Source organism: Malaclemys terrapin, chromosome 1 (assembly GCF_027887155.1).
Source record: "Malaclemys terrapin pileata isolate rMalTer1 chromosome 1, rMalTer1.hap1, whole genome shotgun sequence".
In the NCBI taxonomy this organism is placed as follows: domain Eukaryota; kingdom Metazoa; phylum Chordata; order Testudines; family Emydidae; genus Malaclemys; species Malaclemys terrapin.
In genome coordinates this window covers 196,310,229-196,325,797 of record NC_071505.1, presented here as the reverse complement: position 1 = coordinate 196,325,797, position 15,569 = coordinate 196,310,229, and the positions used below count along the sequence as shown (strand labels likewise).

The window sequence follows — 15,569 nt, the reverse complement described above, 5'->3', positions numbered from 1 at the left end:
GGGGGAACTGTAAATTATTTCATTCTTACCACTTTGAAGCCTCGTCTGCTGTCTTGTGTCCAGTAGCAGCCAAAGCTTTTTGCCTAAGGAAAATAAAGTGGATTCACTAGGAGAAAAGAATAGATGCAGCAAATTCTGAATAGATGCAGATAGACAGCAAATTCTCCTTTGAGTTCTGGAAACTTTTCCTTAATACGCTGTATAAGCATGATTTGTACCGTATATGGGCCCACATTATTATTAGAGATGGGGCCAAACAAATTCCCAGCTCCAAACACTATGGTGGGCAGAACCAAAACCTTAGATCCACACACTCTTATACTTGGGATCTGGAAATCTAGATCCAAATTTTCCCAAAGGACTCAGTGTTTTGTTTCTGCCCATTAGAGAGACAGATCTGAGCCACAAGTTCAGGGATTTTGGTTCAGGTCGATTTCTAATATGTAATTACCATTCTATGGAACCAAATTATACCCAAATTCAGTATCTTTTTCTATCAGGGCAGTATGTTCCTGCACATACACATCTTTGAGACCAAGTGTTGAGTTTCTTGGGGTGAGGGAGGTGGGAATAAGTCCAGCAGAGGAACTGGACATTTCAGCCTGGCCACAATTCTAAAACTCACTATGACTCATGTGTTTCTTTTGCTACACCCAAGAGACAATATTTGCTACACTTGAAACAAGATTTTCTGCCTGTTGGGGTCTTGAAGCCAAATTTGTAACATTTAATTCCCTTCTGTTCAAGTTCTTATATTGCATCCAGCCCTGTGATATCTGTGCTCCTTCCAGCAGCGCATTAAACAGTGTGACTGGTTTCATGTACTTTTTTCTGTCTTCCTCGTCCCAGGGAGAAAAATTGTATGTGGATTTGTAAATAAATAATTAAATGTATTACTTACATATGACGTGCTGTGTCCTTTTATTACTGAAGGCTCAACATGGCCAAAATACAACTCTTAATCTTTCCCCCCCAAGCCCTCCCCGCTACTTTCTTTCTTGAGCACTGTGGACACCACCACAATCCTTCCTGTCACTCAGGCCAGTAAACTGGGTGTCAATTTTGAATGACTCAGACCTGTCTCTAGGACCTTATGTCCTAACTATGTGCAAATCTTGTTGATCCTTTCTGCACAACATCTCTAAGGTATGGCCTTTCTCATCCATCCTCACCGCTAACACTCTTGTCCAGGCTCTCATTATCTCGTGTCTCGATTACTGCAACATCCTTCTCTTTGGCCTTGACAAATGCAGTCTTACCCACTCATATCCATTCAGAATGCTGCTGTTAAGATCATTGGTTGCTTTGACCATGTCACCCCTCTCTTTGCCTCCCTCCACTGGCTCCCCTTTCTCCATAGCATCACGCATAAGCAGCTTGTTTTCACTTCCAAGGCCCTTCACCAGCTATCCCTACCCTACCTATCATCTCCCATACACTATCAAGAGGTCGACTCCTGCCTTCTCTTTGCCAATGCCAGCCTCCGTCAGTTTTCAAACGAGCTTTTGTTCTTTCTCCCATGCAACCTCCAACTCTTGGGAATGCTCCCGGTCAACATCTACAAAGCCAAATCATTGTTCTCCTTCATTTTCCTCCTTAAAACTATCCTTTGCCATTAGGCTTATAAAAAATGGACAAATGGCTAGGCAGCTGGGGTGCTGAGACCTCTGCCTATCATACCAAATCAGCATTGTCTCATTGTTTCCCTGTGCCAGTCTGTATCTACCAGTTGTCTCAGCTCATATTAGGACTGTAAGCTTATTGAGGCAGTGACTGGGTTTTTTTTGTGTTTGTGTAGCACCGTGCATGGTGGCATCCTGGCTTATGACTTCCACAAAGCAAATAATAGGCAATAAGGCAATTTAATGCAAAAATGGATCCTATGTCTACACATCTCTCTCAAACAAAAAGCAGACGAGTTCTTACATATATATATTTTAAAGTACTGTTTTAGAAGAAGAATAAACTACCAGATCCCTGTCTGGAAATGCTAATAACAATTAGTACTGTATAAGCCTGGACTTGGGGGTTAATGTGTTGCTGAGATTCTGCCTGATTCCCATTTATACTAATGCACCTTTAAACTGCTCAGATGTAAAGGGGCCTTAGGGTAAAAGAGATTATGGCACTGCAGCTCTGAATCGTGTAAGATCAGGCTATCTTATGATATTTCCAACACAACCTGGTTTTGGCCAGGCCAGGAATGCTGAATGGCTGAAATCAGGAACTGAAAACACATGCAAACGTTTTAAAAATAATAACCAAAGTTTCTAAGCTGAGAAAGTTGTTCAGTTCAAATTTTAGGCAAACATCCAGGCTACTTTTTAAATTTTATCCAAACTTGCTCAGCACTTTGACTATTTAGCTAACTGTTTCCTTTACACTAGAAAGCACAAATACACTCCATAGGTAGCACCACTGTGCTTTAAAGAAGATTTGAAGAATTTAGACCTCAGAGCCAAAAATTTTCAAAACTGACCACTCATTTGGGGTGTCTCAGTTTTGGGATGCCTGATGGGAGAGACCGTGAGCCAGATTTTGAAAAGAGCTGTGTCCCCAAAATTTCAATTGACATTAATGGGAGCAACGGGAACTCAGTACCTCTGAAGTCAGGCCCAAGGTGTCTAAAGTTGGCACCCAAAAATAGAGGGCTCTTTAGAAAATTAATTCAACACTTTTGATACTGAACCTTTTCAGACATAGTTGCTTCACTGATTGGTTTTATTTTCAATAAGAAGCCAACATATATATATATATATATGGTTATGAAGATGTATTGTAGTCAGTTTTAAATTCACATTGATGGATCCTTATTTCACTCTCTGTCTCTCTCTCTCTCACACACACATACACACACACATGTTAAGAATTTGCAGAAAAGGGAGTAAATTTTTGAAGGATGAGATTTTCAAAGGCACATAGGAAAATTAAACTGCCCAACTGCCACTGAATTGAGGCCCTAGATTCCCCCATGTCCCTTTGAAAATCTCACATAAAATGTGCTTATCTCATCTGAAGATGTTTAGGAAACAAGTGACCTTCATACTGCATTTTTCTTTAATGCAGAGTCAGATTCTGCCCCCAGTTACACTGCTCCCTCACAGGGGTTGCCAGTACAACTGAGAACAGCATTTGGCGCTTTCGTATTTTTCATGGAGATACTATTTTCCCCTCTCCCCTTTGGTGTGTAATTTTTTAACATGATCCTAAACTGAGAAAAATTCTTTATGGAATAAAAAGAGTAAAAATGACAGTTGTGTTGAATAGTTTTATATGATATTTATAAACAGGAAAATGATGTTTTGTGAAAAGTAAACCCAGTCTCTAATGTCCTACATGTGGTAAGATGCCTTTGCTGTGTCGTAGAAGCCAGCATAGGCTAAAAGGTGTCTTTAAACTTAACTGTGTTACAGCAAATTTGATGAATGAAAAATGTGACTTGTTTCTGGTAATACTGTGGGAGATAACTGAGCACATCGAGTGTTTAACAAGTTTTACAATCTCTCAACCCAAAAGTGGATAGTTTTTAGATTTAGATATTAAAAATGGATGCACAGTAGGTTCTTTTTAGGATAAAATCAATATGCCACAAAATGCTATAAATTAAGCCCAAAACATGATATCTTATCCACATACAGAAACATCTGTGTCAAGCAGTTGGCTGTTTTCTCTGTTAAAAATGCAAGCTGTCTATGTTCAAGTTTTTATGAGAAAATTCTTTTAATATATTGAGGTAACTTAAAAATACTACTCACGCTATATGTGCAGGGAATCCCATAGATAAGAGGGATTCCAGTAAAGCGCAGGTGCTTCTGTTTTTGACTTTGTTCAAGACCTTCGAATATAGTTGTGTTTCAGCCACTGCCATCTCTTCCACTCCTCCTGTGAATGTATGTTCAGTACAGGCAGAAATTAGTAGAGAGAGACAGAGAGAGAGGCTGCTAAGATAAAAAACCTCAAACCCCTTGTGATCTTTTTGACAAAAGCTGATATCCTGTTTTCATAGCATGTTAGTCTTTGCACTTTTACTTTAGGGTGGTTGAAAGGCAAGAAATATATGCAGTCTTTGTCTGCCTGCCATAGACTGTAGCAAAATAAGACTAACCTAGTATATGTCCACAGTATAGCACAATGCGTAGTCAGTGCAAATTTGCTAATTGCAGGGAACTGAATCTCTCACTTTCAGATCATTTTAAATGCACCCCAAGGCAGTAATGAGTCAGTGAGCATGAGCTGTTGTCATGCATTGGTTGTTCAGTGGCATACGTGAAATCAGTTGGTGGTCTGAACCCGGTTCTTAGTGGACACATTTCCTCCTCACAGAGCCAGCACCACAACTGGGCCCCTTGTTGGCATCCCCATCAAAGAGGCTAAGAACTGAATGAGCATGGAGGCTGAAATATGATTTCTCCTTTAAAGGTGGCTCCTCCAGGTCAGGTTCAAAGCACATAGGTTAAGCAGTATGGGAAAAGTTGTACTTCCAGCTTGTGCTGCTCTTGGCAATAAAGCACTAAGACCAATGATATACTGGATAAACTAAAGCATTCCCTTGATGACCCAGCAGCAGGGAGAGACAGGATGTCAGATTCTCCAGTTTACACACTACAAAGTGAGTTTAAAATGGCCAGAGATTGCCCAGAAAAATTCTCCATGTGAGGGGAATCTCCACTGAATCTCCCCTGCCTCTGTGCTGCTATGTCCCTCCTGGCACAAGGGGTGGGGGGCAGAGTGTATGTCAGGGGCTAGGAGAGGAAAAGGGTTATCAAGGAACAGGAGAGGGCATGGTAAAGCAAACCTTTGCTATACCTGATTCTCCACTGCTGTAAGGTTCCTGAGGGCCCTTATGTCAGTTGAAGATGCCTCCACACCTGACCCTGGAAATTTTAACTTACCCCAGGTCCTAGTGGCTGAGAATCAGGGAGTTGTGACTAGTTCCCTAACAGCCTCCCCTCAGGCATAGTGGGGAATTAAACCCAGGTCTTCCGAAGCTGAGCTCAGGGCAGCCAAGGATCAAACCCATGATCTTGCTCAGTACGCTAGGAAAAAAGAGAAATATTAGTCATTTCCATGTGTAGACAAACCAATTCTGCTTTCACTCCTGCCTCTAAGTGAACCCAGACTGAACCTTTTTGATCAGTTTTCTTTCTTTTTTTCTCATTTTTTTAAATGCCTCTGCTTCCTAATTCCTGCAATGATCAGAAGCAGAACTGCCAAAATAAGGTAATAAAGCTGTTCTTGTCACAAAGCTGTCCTGGCTAAGAGGAGAAAGTATCAGAAATATTGTACAACCTCCTTTTCTTTTCTTGTTCAACTCTGATCTTGCAGAGCCAAGTTTGAATAAGATTCCTCTGAAACTTCTGAGATTCTCCCATCATTAGTAAATGCCACAAACTACTCTAAAATATTAGCACTCTCATTGGGGAAGCCACAGTCTCTCAGTAGCCCTGTTTTCACGTATACATACCAGCATGGCTCTTTGGCTTGCTTCACAACCTCCTGTACCCCCCTAAAAAAAAAAAAAAAGATCAAAACATGATCACGACTATACTGTTATTCTGACCAGGATTTTTCATTTCAGCTGCTCCATGAGCTTCTAAGTTTAGAGCAGGTAGAATTTTCCCATTGGCTCAAGTGCACAATTTTCAGAATTATGGAAGTGGAATTCTTTCATAGTTAAAATGCAGATCTATCCTGGGAACTATCTTTTGGTTTGCTCTTTGCCTCATGCCTGGTGGGTGCATTTAGCAACGAGCACACCAAATTCACAAAGAGCAGTGCAGCCAGGTAAAGGGCCTGGTTTGCCAAACTGACTAGGTTTGAGGGGCTCTTTCACCAGAGCCCAGAATTCTGGCATTTGCTTTTCTCCAGCCACTTTATTTAGTATAAATGGAACAAGCAAGCATACCTGTGACTTAATCTTTGGAGAGTTTCCTCTCAGACAGGTTCATGAAAAGGTTTACAAATACCACAATATTACCTTACCTGATTACACTGATTAAAAGGGTTGCTGAGTTTTTGCCTTCCTGGTATCCATAGCTATGTCATCCTAGGCTACCTGATATCTACGACCAGGTTGAATTACACAGACTACAGTAATAATGTCATTTGCTACAGTGGTTGAGCCGGCAATTCTGGGTGGTTTGATGAAAATATTTCCTGAGTGGACTGGTTTAATAACAACTAGATTTCCCTCTGGCTTATTACTATAATGAAAAGAGAACATATTTTTGTTTTTAACCATGACGTCTCAAGAAGAGGTGAGTAACACCCTAGGCCAGAGTAAATAATGATTCTAACATTTTGTAGCTGTATGTCATGCATCTTAATGCTGTTTTATTTCCAGAGCACAACACATTTAGCAATGAAGGTATTCTTTAGGTTCAGAAATCATTTGCAGAAGGATGCTGTTTCCTTATTTCTGCCCTAAAAACAGCAGTTCATATAATGCCTCTTGACATTTTTAGTTACCAGGACTGTCTAGTATATCTGATAAAATAAGAGAAAAGTTGTATTTTGATAGGTAATGCTTGCTAGATGGTGAAAAGATATTCTATGTTCCCTAAAAGTTGGTGGTAAAGATGAATTATACTTTGTCTAAGGCAAAAATTTACTGGGCCTGATATTGTGGATTTACAGTACACTAGCGCCTCTGACTTTAATGCATTTACTCCTGATTTACACCAGTGTGAGTGCAGAATCAGACCCACTATGTCATTGATTATACAGAGCCTCCCGGACCAGATACTGAAGTTTTCTGTATCCTATCTGTATCCTATACCTTCATGTTAATTTTAAAACATAAGGTTTATTTACCCAGAATTACATTTTAATTTCAGTTTGTGATCTGCATACAACACTCAAAGGTTCTTCAGCATAAGCTAAATGGGAAGTCCGACAGATCAGAGCAGGCTTTGCACAGTTCGTAACTTGTACTTTCCTTTACAGTACTTACAGTAGCAATTAAAAAGCACCCTGTGGAAAATGCTTTGACATTTAAAGAAGGAACTTGTCAGAATTTCTTGATGTGGTGAATGAATTACTCTAAATAACTGTGGTTATAAGCAGACTCAAGCAACATTTTAGTTTCGGTAAATTGCTGGTCAATGCTTGCTAATTAGCGGTCCATTTGTGCAAGTTGCTGAGTGCCCCGACTCTCACTGAAGTCAATGGGAATTGCAGGAGCTCCTCGGTAACACATAGGAGGTGCTCAGCATCTTGCTGGATGAGGCCATATTTAGGCAAACAGAGAGCAGGCCTGAAAGCTGTCCCTGGATTTGCTTTGTATCAGCTGTTCATTCCAAAAGTGTGCGCAAAACAGGGCCCCTCAACAAAAAAAATCATCACCCGTAGAAAGGCACTAGGGGTGGTATGAGGAGAAAGAGCAGTTGGTTTTAAAAGTGACTTCTGTTCTTTGTTGGTCCAGGTACTGGAGACTAATCCCAATACTGGAAATCCTGAAATCACCTCTGATACTGAAGACAAATTGCCAGTAGCTGAAGTTCATTTTTTCTACAAAAGATTTTTCAGCATACAACAAGCAAAAGTAGATCCCAGTGCAAATGGACTTGGTAGGGATTCTACATACTTTTGTGATATGTACAGTCAGGGGTAATCAATGATTTTTTGTCATCATCCAAATTTATTGGTGAAGGTCCAGACTCCAGAGAAAAAAATAATAACAATGATAATAAGTAAATAAAAAGATTTCAGGGTCCTTTCAATGGCATCTGGCTGTTCAGATTTGGCCTGTGGTCTGCCTATTGACTACTCCTGGTTTATGTAGTAATTTAGCCTTGCAAAACAATACTTACACAAACAGGGTACATTTTTTTTATTGGTGAGAAAGTAGCACTTATTTTTTTCACTAGCTTCTCAGGGTGAGAGTGGGTGAGGACATTTTTTGCCTGGGCGGATATGTTTCCATGACACTTTTGCAAGGCTGCATTATTCATAAAGTTTCATCCAGGTTGTAGCTTATTTGTTTCTTACTTCAGATATGACACAATTCTGAATGTTTTATATGAAACCTTCCAAGTCTGGAAATCCATATCATTAGAAAAAGGCAATGCAGCAGAGTAGGTCACGGATAGTACAGTATGCATTTTGGTTACATTCTACAGGCCTGATCTTGTTCTCATTGAAACCAGTGACAAAACACACATTAACTTCAATGGGAGCAGAATCAGACCTAAGGTCATAGGTAAAGCAATATTAATTTATGCATAGACTGTTTATGACAGCTCTGCAAAATATTCATTATGACACCAGAAGCCAGATAAAATGTATCTGATTTCACATTTTATTTGTCTAAGAGATTCGCTCAATTTCTACTGAACAGGTTTGAGTGAAATTGGATTTGTTTGTGAGTTTACACGAAACTGGATGAAACTCAGCAGTTTTGTCTGAGCTTCAAGTTTCTGCAAATCCAAAATTCAAAGGTAAGTTTAGGGGTAGGGTGGGCACAGCTGCATGAATCAAAACTGAAGACCTCCTGTATATGTAAATGGCACCTTTCTATTATTTACACTTGCTTTGGCCTTTGTATGTCAAACCAGAATAATTATATATATATATATATATATATATATATATATATATATATATATATATATATATATATTTTTACACAAAGCCATCCATTATGTTCAGTGGAAACTGTTGCTTCTCTTGTTGATCCATTGCTATGGATTCCTGTTCTTTAATCCATTTCACAGGAATAGGCTGGGCCTCTATTCCTGCCTCTACCATTGATTTGCTGTGTGACTTTCACCGAGTCAATAAGGCTCAAATTTGCAAAAAATCGCTTCTAATTTTGGGTGCAGTTTTCTACATCTACATTTCTAACGCTTTTGCTCCAATTAGCCTTGCTTCAAAAACCAAAAAATTAGAGCTCTATTCTTGCCCTGAACTTTCGCTTTCTTCTGCCATCTCCTTTATATGTGGGCCTGTCTATCAGCTCTTCCAAAATACTGGCCGGTTTTGTCCTTCTCTTGATTCTGTCCTGCCTCTGTTTCAATCTTTAGCATCTCTTATTCACTTCCAGTCTTTTGCTCTGAATCTTTATTCGTCAAACTGTAGGGAATGCAGTGTGCTGCAGCTAGGCTTACTTCCTCACTGTCACAAGTGGAGCCATACCACCTCCTTCCTCTTCACTGGATTTCAGTTGTCCTGAATACAGCACACAATGTAGTATCCAGCCAGAGATGATGGTAACAGTGAGCCTCAGAAGTACTAAGCTGATACAGGAGAGATTCAGAAGACATTTTTGGCAGAAGTTTTCATAAAAGTGACATTCAGAGCCATTAATTCTTAGAGAATTAGAAGAGAATTTTTTCCCCTCCATTTGAGAGTTTTATAATCTATTCTAAAATTCTGAGTAGATCCTACACTTTATCCTACACACAATTCTGAATTTTCTTTTCTCAGAGTCATTTAACTCTTTAGAGAGAGACATATACTTTTTATCTTCCTGATCATGAAAATCAGAAGGTTTAGAAGTCAAGTTTTGAGTTCACTGGGGCTCAGCCTAACCCAGGGGTCAGCAACCTTTCAGAAGTGGTGTGCAGTCTTCATTTATTCACTCTAATTTAAGGTTTCGCGCTCCGGTAATACATTTTAACGTTTTTGAAGGTCTCTTTCTATAAGTCTATAATATATAATTAAACTATTGTATGTAAAGTAAATAAGGTTTTTAAAATTTTTAAGAAGCTTCATTTAAAATTAAATTAAAATGCAGAGCGCCTTGGACCAGTGGCCAGAACCTGGGTAGTGTGAGTGCCACTGAAAATCAGCTCGCGTGCCGCCTTCAGCACACATGCCATAGGTTGCCTACCCTAACCACTCAGGGCCTGATTCTAACCCATCAAAGGCAAAGGGAGTCTTTCCTTTGCTTTCAATGGGCTATGGGTCCAGTCCTAATGTGCAGCCCACCGCTTGCAAGGTTCCGAGTGCTCTCAACTCCTTACACAAGTTAGTCGGCACCTCAAAGGATCAGGCCATGCCATGAAATGAACGGAGCTGTTACTACTTGAGTCTATTTTAAATTTAAAAAATGTTTTCACTAAAAATCTAAGTGTGTTTATGTCATAGAAGCTGCTGTTTCTCACTTTTCTTTTTGGTTTCTAGGAGCTATCCAGCCATCATCGAAGTGCCATGTTTTAGTCTCACTAAGGATTCTTCCATTTATCCTTGTTTTATTACTTGTAGTAATCCTAGCAGTTGCCATTGGCCTGGGTGGTGAGTACAATTAGTTATTTATTAGGTTCTCAATTAACCATTCAAGCACTTAATTTTTCATGAGTCTTTTACTGAGAATCGAATTAAACTGACCCAAAATAGTTTACTGAAGTAAAAAATCCTTTTGGTGTGATGACTTGAAATTTTATTTACCTGTATGAACAAAATTGATCTGGCACACAAGAGAGACCATTGGCATAACCTACATTCACAACACTGGGAAACCTGAAACAGTAAGAAACCTTCAAGGCAAATACTGTAATTGAAGACATAACTGCCTGAAAACACAGACGTCAGTGATTCGACATAATGATCCCCATTCAAAAACCAAACATTTAAGCAGCCTGTGTGGTTGAGGAATAGAGACTGGATGTGGCTTTAGACAATGTCATTTTTTGTCCTGTATGTTTCTTATATACTAACAAAAGACTGACATCACTGTGTTTGAGTGCTCTAACGTCCTTTCCCCAACCCAAAAAGATGAGAACAAGAAAAAGAATGAGCTTAGTTGAAACTGGAAGGTCACACCTGCACAAGTGCAGACGCAGAATTTGTTAGTGCTATAGCGACACCTTCACATCCAGAAAATTCATAGGCTTACAAGGCTGAGATACAAATGGGAGGAAACAACTCTGCACTGCAGCTCTGAGGAGGTTCTCCTTTCCTTCTTTGCTGATGTGGAGCCAGTCATATATACCAGACCCAGAATCTCTCCCTATAATGAAACATAAACTGGGGATTAGAGAAGTTGGAAAGGAGCCATAATTGACAACAATGCTGTTTCACTATACACCTCTACCCCGATAGAACGCTGTCCTCGGGAGCCAAAAAATCTTCCTGCGTTATAGGTGAAACTGCGTTATATCGAACTTGCTTTGATCCACCAGAGTGCACAGCCTCGCTCAGGGCCGGCTCTAGGTTTTTTGCTGCCCCAAGCAAAAAAATTTTTGGCTGCCCCCCCCCAGCCCACCAGTGGCTCCCCCCACCCACACCCCCTGCCACCTCAGCACTGGGTTCCCCCCCAAACGTGGGATCCGCTACCAGCACACGGCGGCCAAGCCCTGGCCCAGCCGTGACTCTGTCCCCATGCGGGTGGAGCTGCTGGGCGGCGCGGAGTGGGAGTACTTCCAGGTGGCAGTGCGGCTGCGGGGTGGCGCGGAGAACACGGCCCCTTCCTGGGCTTTGCGGCGCTGCTGGTGGCCAAGGTGTATCAGTTTGTGCTAACCGCCCTCACCCCTGACTTGCTGGCAGCCGAGGACCTGGAAAGCCCCCCGGACCTGCTGCTCTTCAGCCTCACCGTGCCCTGGCCCAGCCCCGGTGGGCGGGAAGGCGAGGATCTCCGGCTGCGGGGCTACCTGCTCAGCACTGATGAGCCCAGCCAGCTGCTCATCTCCTCACACACTCCGGGAGCCCCTCTCGCCGCCACTGCAGCCCGGGCTTGGCTCCAGGGGACCCCACTTCTCTACCTCCCCGGCTCCTCACACACTCTGGGCATGGCCGCCCAGAGAATTCAGGGGGCCTGGGGCAAAGCAATTTCGGGGGCCCCTTCCATAAAAAAAAGTTGCAATACTATCGTAACCTGTATTTGGAAATGTAAAAAATAACTAGTGAAATAGATTCAAAAATTAATTTGTAATAATTTGAAAATACACTAAATACATTATTTAAAAACATTAAATGCTTTAATGGTATGTATACATTTGCAATTACATAATGGGCTGTTGCTGGGTGATGGTGATGGTTGGTGCCAATGGGCTGTCGCTGCCTGGGGGTGGTGCTGCTGTTGCCCAGGGCTAGGTGGGGAGCTGGGCTCTGGGTTGGGGGGTACCCGGCTCACAGGGGCTGGGCTCAGGGCTGTGGGGAGATGGGGTTGGGGGGTGTCCGGCTCAGAGGGGCTGGGCTCGGCGCTGGGGGTCAGGGCTGTGGGGGGGATGGGGTCGGGGGTGTCCGGCTCAGAGGGGCTGGGCTCGGAGCTGGGGGTCAGGGTTGTGGGGGATGGGGTCGGGGGTGCCCCGGCCCCTTACCATGCCACTTACCCCCTCCCAAACATCGCTGCAGCTGCCTGGTGTCTCCAGCGGGGCCTGAGTTCCCGCCGCTCGGCCGCAGCTTGCAGCCCGGCCCCCTTATCGGCTGAGATGCCGGGGGATGGGGGAAGACGGAGGCGGGGGGAGGCTTGGACATACCCGGGGCCTGGGGCAAATTGCCCCACTTGCCCCCATCCCCGGGCGGCCCTGACTCTGAGAACCCCTCTCACCTCCACCGCAGCCTGGGCTCGGCTCCAGAGGGCGCCGCTTCTCTCCCTCCGCGTTCCTCACACACTCCGGGAGCCCCTAACGTCCTTTCCCCAACCCAGCCGGGCTGCGGCGGTGGCTAGAGGGGCTCCCAGAGTGTGTGAGGAGTGGCGGGGGGGGGGGGGAAGGGAAGACTCGGCGCGGCAGGGGCAGCAGGACCCCATCTCCCTCCCTGCATCCCGGGCGCTGCTTCCCTCCCCTTCCTCCCCCCCGCTCCTCACACACTCCGGGAGCCCCTCTAGCCACCGCCGCAGCCCGGGCTGCAGCGGCCGCGAGAGGGGCTCCTGGAGTGGGGGGGGAGGGAAGGGAAGCGGCGCCCGGGGTGCAGGGAGGGAGATGGGGTCCTGCTGCCGCTGCCGCGCTGAGTCTCCCCAGGGCAGCGCTGTACAGGGTGCCGCCGGGCTGGGCAGGGGGCGCGGATCCCAGCTCCCACTAGCAGGGCGAGTGGCTGGGCCGGGGCCGGCTCCCGGCAATGCCGCCTCAAGCAAAAAAATAAAAAATAAAAATAAAAAAGGGAGGCCGGAATGCCGCCTCTTAGAAAGTGCCGCCCCAAGCACGTGCTTGGAGGGCTGGTGCCTAGAGCCGGCCCTGGCCCCGCTCCCCCAGAGCGCTGCTTTACCGCATTATATCCGAATTCATGTTATATCGGGTCATGTTATATTGGGGTAGAGGTGTAATTGCCATTACCAATGGATAAATTTAACAGCATTGTGTAGCAACCTCCAGATTGTATTTCAACATTCCCAGAATACAAGGGTTGTCTTTTCATAAACAACACAAAAGTGGGACTATATAATCAAAGTAAGAAAAAAAAATACTTCAAGCACACAAATTACTATCCTGATGTGATCATGTTAATATGTTCTCTTTAATTCCTGGCAGTCCAGTACAACTGCATTGGGAAGTTTCGATGCAGATCGTCCTTCAAATGTATCCAGCAATCAGCAAGGTGTGATGGTGTCTTTAACTGTAAAGGAGGAGAGGATGAATACAGCTGCGGTATTTTTTATTCTATTATGAGTCACTACTAACTTTTCTTGGCAGCAGAGCATGTGCCATGTTGTAGCAAAATGTGGGGATAAGAATGGATGAAGCAGGGGAGGTTTTGTGTTCTACAGATCATCCCCTGATCTATTAGACTCATAGACTTCAAGGCTAGGAAGGACTATCGTGATCATCTCGTCTGACCTCCTGCACATTGCAGGTCACGGAACCTCACACACTCACTGCTGTAATAGACTCCAACCTCTGGCTGATTTACTGAAGTCCTCAAATCATGATTTAAAGACTTCAAGCTACAGAGAATTCACCATTTACACTAATTTAAACCTACAACGGACTTGTGCCCCATGCTGCAGAGGAAGCAAAAAAACCCCAGGGTCTCTGCCAATCTGAACTGAGGAAAAATTCCTGTCTGATCCCATATATGGCGATCAGTTAGACTCTGAGCATGTGAGCAATACCCACTAGCCAGACACCTGGGAAAGAATTCTCTGTAGTAACTCAGAGCCCTCCCCATCTAGTATCCCATCACCAGCCATTGGAGATATTTGCTACGAGCAGTCACAGATCGGTTACATGCCTTTGTAGGCAGTCCTCTCATACCATCCCCTCCATAAACTTATCAAGCTCAGTCTTGAAGCCAGTTAGGTTCCCCCCTACCCCACTGATTCCCCTTTGAAGGCTGCTCCAGAACCTCACTCTTTTGATGGTTAGAAACCTTCACCTTATCTCAAGCCTAAACTTGTTGCTGGCCAGTTTATATCATTTGTTCTTGTGTCAACATTGGGTCTTAACTTAAATAACTCCTCTCCCTCCCTGGAATTTATCCCTCTGATGTATTTATAGAGAGCAATCATATCTCCCCTCAGCCTTCTTTAGCTTAGGCTAAACAAGCCAAGCTCTTGGACTCTGCTCTCATAAGGTAGAGTTTCCATTCCTTGGATCATCCTAGTAGCTCTTCTCTGCACCTGTTCCAGTTTGAATTAATCTTTCTTAAACATGGGAGACCAGAATTGTACACAGTATGTGGGACTTCTCCCTGAAAATCTGGTCAGGAAAAAAATAAACTCCGAGCTGTATTATCTCCCTCTGGGCCCACTCTGAATCTTCTGCTAAACAGCCCATAGAACCCAGCCTTTAGAAGCACTGCTCCAGCGGAAGTTGTGCTGGCTCATGGCAGGTGGCCAGTAGAGAGAGCACTGCAGCTCCCAAAGTTGTATCTCCATTTTCCCTCCACAGTCCCCAAGATCCCTTCCATCAGAGGTGATAATGCAAAGAGATCTCCACAAAGGGATCCTTGGGAGATCAGGCTTGAAGTAATGATCAGACATGTCCAATCCTATGTTCCTACAACTATGTCATGCTGCTAATACAGCAACAATTACTTTTAATTACATTTTTCAAAGCTACTCAGCTTGGGCTTGATTTTTGGAGGTTCTGAGCACATGCAGCTCCCATTGATTTCAAATGGCATTTACTTGCCAAGAAACTCTGAAAGTCAGGCCATTAATCTCTAGAATTCTGGCGAAAACATTCTGAATCCATGTCCATTTATGTGGGGATTTGCCAGGTACGTCAGGCTGCACTGATGAAGCTGCATTTGCTGGGTGTCCCTTGGTATATTGTCAAGTAGTGAAGAAGGTAAAGGAAAATCAATTTTCTATTTGGAAAAAGATACAGGTGAATTATCTCAAAGAAACAAGTGTTCAAAAGAGACAAGTAATACAGACAGAATGAACCAAAAGATACAGAAGCCATGGTGATTTGCTTACACTGTTTTGCACTTGATAGACTTCTCAGTGGTTTTTATTAACTTCTTATTGGTGCTTTTTGTGTTTTTCTGAATCCCTCAGTCAGGCTGAGTGGAAAGAAGGCAGTGCTTCAGGTGTTTACTTTTGGTTCCTGGAGGACTGTCTGCTCAGATGACTGGAACGATGAGAATGGAAATGCTACATGTAAACGCTTAGGTTTCTCAAGGTATTGAATAAAAATGTTGGCGTCTCTAAATGACATTTTAAATAAACTTCTATGGTGGGAAGT

At 43.4% G+C, this 15,569-nt stretch overlaps 2 protein-coding genes across 2 annotated transcripts in view; one reads left to right on the top strand and one right to left on the bottom strand.

The window, feature by feature from the left end:
- UBASH3A (ubiquitin associated and SH3 domain containing A) overlaps window positions 1-3,891 on the bottom strand; it is a 38,843-nt gene extending 34,952 nt beyond the window's left edge. Inside the window, exons 1-2 of the mRNA XM_054016473.1 lie at window positions 3,756-3,891; window positions 30-83 (exon numbers count right to left, since the gene is read on the bottom strand). Coding sequence (XP_053872448.1) covers window positions 30-83; window positions 3,756-3,868 — 167 coding nt within the window. The 5' untranslated portion in view covers window positions 3,869-3,891. The remainder of the gene's footprint in view (window positions 1-29; window positions 84-3,755) is intronic.
- Window positions 3,892-6,239: 2,348 nt separating this feature from the next.
- The window catches only part of TMPRSS3 (transmembrane serine protease 3), a 28,934-nt gene continuing 19,604 nt past the window's right edge, over window positions 6,240-15,569 (top strand). The window contains exons 1-5 of the mRNA XM_054016471.1: window positions 6,240-6,257; window positions 7,424-7,568; window positions 10,126-10,236; window positions 13,410-13,526; window positions 15,383-15,506. Of these exons, the coding sequence (XP_053872446.1) occupies window positions 6,240-6,257; window positions 7,424-7,568; window positions 10,126-10,236; window positions 13,410-13,526; window positions 15,383-15,506 (515 nt within the window). The remainder of the gene's footprint in view (window positions 6,258-7,423; window positions 7,569-10,125; window positions 10,237-13,409; window positions 13,527-15,382; window positions 15,507-15,569) is intronic.